The 5,677-nt window shown below is 45.5% G+C and overlaps 1 protein-coding gene across 1 annotated transcript in view; it reads right to left on the bottom strand.

Moving 5' to 3' along the window:
- Positions 1-5,677, bottom strand: part of T265_10555 (hypothetical protein) — a gene marked incomplete at both ends in the record, with an annotated part of 14,917 nt that overhangs the window by 4,066 nt on the left and 5,174 nt on the right. Inside the window, 2 exons of the mRNA XM_009176957.1 lie at positions 4,055-4,256; positions 4,323-4,499. Of these exons, the coding sequence (XP_009175221.1) occupies positions 4,055-4,256; positions 4,323-4,499 (379 nt within the window). The remainder of the gene's footprint in view (positions 1-4,054; positions 4,257-4,322; positions 4,500-5,677) is intronic.

The following is a 5,677-nucleotide window of genomic DNA, read 5'->3' as shown; positions in this document are numbered from 1 at the left end:
TGCCCTCTTGCCTACTCGTTTCATTGACCCCAACGACCACCATGACATTCATTCCAACCTATTGGACTACTCGTTCAACTTCAACCACCTCTGTATCCCATTCCAACCTAACCCATTCATCTGACGTCCCAGCAACAGGGCAACCAGTGACTCTGCTTGTTCTCAGATTGCACCATACTTATGAGACTAAACTTGCCGTGTTCTCCCAATTCGAATTATCCCATCTCCACCTCCACTTTTGCTTGTTATGACTCCGGCCATTTACTCAACCGCCCAAGGTCACTCATGGCCAGCAACGGTTTCCCAGTTTTAGTTCATGTCAGCCAACTGAGTCACTAAGTTACTCGGACCTCGTACCTATTGTTCCCTACAAGTTGCAAAAGAGACGTATTATTATTTAATCGAGTACCTCCCACTGTTTGTGACATTATCCCCTTTTCGTTCAGTCACCACTACCCACAGGTCCCTCAGTCATGCCCCATTCTGACTGTAAACGCCTGATCATGCCAGACGGCATGCCACCCACAAGTTGGGAATAAACATTATTATTATTTTTACAAGGTGGTTTGTCTCTACAGACAATAAACGAGCTAGCGAGTCGGTGCCTGGCGTCCTGTTTATAATTACCAGGTGCGCCCAACTTAATGGTCTCCTCGGATCCCTCAAATTTCCTTTGGTTTTGCTGGCCACCCCCTCATTTGCAGTGTACTCACTTGTAACGCAAAGCTGCAGTGGTGCTCCGATTACATACTGTACGCACAAATTCTACGGGTATCCCTTATGTATTCATTTTTGGAGCTTTCTCAGAGGCCGTGAAGGATAAAAACCGGACAGCGGAAAATTTATCAAAAAACTTATCCACGCCCTATTTAAAACGGTAGTACTGCAACTTTAAAACTAGAGCGCGCGCCGAATGATAAGGATGAATAGAGGATTAGGTGAAAGAAATCCCAAAAAGCAATGATTGACTATGGTGGTTTTCTAGTGTGAGCATACACACAGCAAAATTCTTCATTAGAAAGTATATATTTCTATTCAACCGATTTAAGTATCGGAGAAACGAGCATCTGCTGTTAAACGAGCAACAATGAGGGAAAACTCCACAACGTAGCAAATTTCGATGTCCAGCGGTGTCTAAATGAAAGAGTCACATCAAGAAATTTAAATTTCATCGGAACAGACAAGAAAATTGCCAGAAATTGTGTCTAGTAGTGGTATACATCATCGTAATCACACGCGTCGTCACATACGTTGGCCACCGATATCAACCACTGTGCCTCTACCTATGTGCGCCGTGGAGTGTAGGGGCACAGCCTTGCGTGACAATCCATTTTTGTGGCCAACATCAGCCCTTCGTTGTCATAACCACATGTTAGTTCGCTCAGACCTGCCCAGTCCAAAAGTTTGAAAGCTACTCCTGGCGTTTTTCTCTTTATTTGTTTAGTGCACCATAAAATACAACGGGTGATAACAACATTTCTTGTTTTATTTGCTTAAGTTGCGCGTACCGATGATTTCCAAATGAAAAAAATCTTCGTTCACCTCGTGTACTTATTTAGCACAAGCTTTGAAGGCTAACCGATGAAGCACTTTAAATACCCCTTGTTGCTATTTAAGTACCAGAGCTTAAACTGATGTAAATAAGCCGAAATGAAGTGATCGCGTATATTAATGAGCACGAGCAAAGCTATAACTAAGGCAGCGCGCAAGGTCGTCTACCTCGTCAGGGAAGCAGCGCGGTTGGGCGCGGCTCTGAAAAGGGCCTGAGTGACATCCATTTACTGGTTGTTGGTCAGATCGCCGAGCAGTTGGATGGCAAACGTTTCAAGTGGGGCGACACCGTAAATGCAGGGTTGAATGGGTGAATTCCCTTTATTCCAGCTGCGCTGATATAGCTCCAAACAGTAACTGGTAGCTTCGAAATAGGTCTTCGCGTAGATTGATTGGTTCGCCATGAATCTGAGTTGGTTTCATACTCCTTTATCTGGTCAGTTCGCTGAGGGCATGCGTTATCCGTCATCCACATCAAAATGGAAAGGCAGGAGAACAACAAAGCGGCGTTCCTAGATGTGCTCGTCACAAACGGTCAACTGCAAACTGGAGCGCACATGAAACAAACACATACAGACCAGATTCTGAACTGCTGCAGAAACCATCCGAACTGCCATAAACGGAGCTGTGTTTGACTCCTATTCAAACCGATAGAGGCATTGCACCACAACGGATGCGAAGAAAGGAGAAGAGTAAAGGCTCTACGAGGGATGCCGAAGTAACAGCTACGCTAGGAGTGTCACATAAAGCATCATATCATATCCGCTATCAAGCGGATTTATCAACTCAACCAGAGCTGATGCACATCAGACCAAACGACAATTACAACAACACGGAATTACAGTCGCCTTGAGACTTGCAAACGTTGAGAAAAACTCCCTCAAAACCAAAGAGAAGGTGAAATGCACTGAAGAAGAGGAACCTGGCCTATAAACTTAACTGCGACGACTGCGACAAAACATTGCTGACCAAAGTGAAAGAAAACTTGATGCCAGAATAGACAAGCACCAGCTTGCTGACAGGAAACATAACCTGATGTCACCTGTCCCAATCCACGAGGAGAGAGAAGAACACAATTTCAATTCAGACAATGTCGAGGTGTGGTACTCCACACAAGAGTCCATCAATAAACACATCTACCTTGACCCAATCTACCAGCCGTTACCAGCAAAAGAAATACACAGTTACAAGACTCTTAGCCACAATGAAAATCAAGAAACCTAATGATAACCAACAAACTAATGAGATCGAAGAAATAAAACTACGGAAAACAGAAGAACACTGAATCAACCAATTAAGGGAACAAATCCGGCCCGCCAAGAAAGAAAAAACGTCCGAAATCACAACAAAAAAGTCACATGCAGAGCTGTAAAATTGATTGCACCCAACAAACTAACCAAATCTAAGAGATTGAGACCAACCCAGATTCATAGGGTATTGATCAAACTACGCGAAGCTCGCCTTCAGAGCTACCGAGTGCTTCTAAGGAGCTATGTAAGCATAGGCAAAAGTGGAGGAATTCACACACTCAACCCTGCACTGAAGACGTCACCTTGATTGACGATGAAACGTTTGCCATCAACTGCCAAGCTCCGCGACCAGACCAACAACCAATCAGCGCAACCGAGCTACCCATATTCCAAAGCCCTGCCAGACATCTAATTGCTGAAAAATCATATAAAAGTGTTCGATTTACGTGATCGGAGTGCGGAATCTGTGGTTTGCACGTATTTTAACTTATCACTATTTTTATCACCGCACGGTCGAGCAGAATCTTTTAACCGCGATCATTCAGGGTATGCTCTGCTTAATTTCTATGGGGCATTTGGGATCCACATTCTTGCATGCCCATTTTGTCTTGCTCGTGATAACTTTGGAATGTCTATGGGACTAGCCGGCAGCTGGAGAATGAAGTTTGATGCTGCGTTCGTACTCATGTTGTGGGCGCGCCGGCAAACCTTCTTCCAGTGGACGAGGTTCGATATCACAGAAATAGCCGTGAAACGTCAGTTGATCTCGCGGATAATAGCGATCATCAGGGTCGGCAGGCAGGCCAGAGACGAGAGACTCTGATCTTGTACACCATCAGCTTGTTGTGGATCTCGTTTGTTGACACTGGTGACCGAGTGCACGAACCAGTGGTCAAATGGTAGCGTAATATTTGCCCTGTATGCCCAGCCAGATGTCTAGAGAAGCCTACATTTTCCCAACAAGTATCTGCCCTATATACCCAACCAGGTGTCTAGAGAAGCCTACATTTTCCCAACAAATTCAGTTTGCTGATTACATGTTCGTGCGGCTCGTAAACCACTTCCGCAGGCTTTGGCTTCAGCACCTCAGAATTGTGCGGTTTGTTGTGGTATATCCTATTCGTCTCACCACTCTTCGTAAATTGATAACCAACTTGCACGGTGTACATGTGAAGTTTGAATTACTGTCGGGGAACTGTAGCCATTAAAAACTGAAAACAAACGCACTCCGGCCTGCCACATAACGGACACACGACGTGCACCCCAATGAGAAAACCCGGGGATTCCCGCCAGGAATCAACTGGTAATAACAGCCTGCTCCTAGTGGCCAACTTCATGGTAGTTTGTTTATTGTAGGCACAATACATAAACCGAACTGAGAACCTGGTTGGCGGAGTACAATGTGATGCGGTAAGCCACGTTAAAATTTCGGCTGTCTCCCCGCAGAAATCCTCGCTGGTTTCAACCGTGGGTGTTGTGCACCTCACACCCTCCCATCAGCCACATGCTAGGCCAACGAACCCGGACCGTATGTTTGGGGCTATTGGGGCACTTCGAAACGCTTCTACGCCCTCGGGACGGCTGCTGGTCTCTATCAAAGGAAGCCACCATGCGGCGCACGGAAATCCACCTTCGGGGTGATGTACAGGCGGTGAGCACTTACACTTGGGAGGAAAAGGAGATCGGTCCGTCGCAGTACTTCCAAGTTATGGTGAACTCATTGCGGTCATCATGTATTATTCAGTTATCTACCCAGCTGTTCTATCGAAATGGCCAGTGGGGACATGTTGCTTGTAGTTGGAAACGTTCTCTCAGAAAATCGACGACATTTTTACTGAAAGTATTTGCTTCGCATTAGATTGCCACGCATTAAATGAGCAAGATAATATGTAACAGCCAAACACAGCTTTGGAGGCCGGCACTTTTGATGTCATTTCGTCAACTGCAAAACTGCGACTGTCTCATCCAACAGAACTCAACATCTGCCCGCTTTATGTTGTGGGTCATCACTTGGTGTGTTAGTCGTGGACAATTTAGGCGGTCAGTACCCCACCATATTCGTTTGCAACACGTTGCCACACGTCCGACAACGGTCTCTTGCACATCAGCACACAACTGGACTCTTTGTTGATAGTGAGAAAGGTCGCGGCTGATGAGAAGCCTGTTGGAAAGAGACTTGTTGCTCTTGAGGCTGTGTTCCGAGTTGCTTAACGTAACCATAATGGAGTCACTATACCAGTGAAGTCGAACTTGTAGTGAAGAGAAAGATCGTGGAGAATCGGCAACCCCAGGGAATTTTCCGCTGAATTAAGAGACCGAGCACTCGGAGTTATGGCGACCGGCAAAAAATTAACTCGGCGCCCAAGGTAGGCTTCGAGTAGATTTGAACAATTTTTCTAGGACTGTGACTCTGAGTACGTGTCTCTAAGGGTTGGCTCAGAGCAAAGGTTTTCTACGCATAGATCACACCTGTGCGCAAATTTTTCCGCATAAGTGTAGCAATAATTTTAGTGGTGTGAATTACCAGACAAAATATGCCAATCAGTATGCACACCCCACAGGGCTACCCGTTTCAAACGTACTAACCTGTATGTCAGGTAGTGGTGGTCAAGGGAAGTAGGCAACTGACTGAGAGCTTCATAATGTGGGTTTATTTATCCTTCTTTCGAATCCAAATCCCGAAAGAACCGCGATTACTCTAGCGGGCGGAGTATCCCGCTGCACGCTACCATGGAAGGAATGTATATCTGAAATTTCAAATTCTATTTAGCTTTCCTCGTAGGTGTAGTGGACAAGGAGCTATGTATGCGTGTTCGATAGGATATACAACCAAAATACCAGCTTAGAAATAACAAATGGCAATAAGAAATGGACAA

The sequence above is a fragment of the Opisthorchis viverrini genome (genome assembly GCF_000715545.1).
Source record: "Opisthorchis viverrini unplaced genomic scaffold opera_v5_384, whole genome shotgun sequence".
Classification (NCBI taxonomy): domain Eukaryota; kingdom Metazoa; phylum Platyhelminthes; class Trematoda; order Opisthorchiida; family Opisthorchiidae; genus Opisthorchis; species Opisthorchis viverrini.
This window is presented reverse-complemented; position numbering and strand designations above follow the sequence as displayed.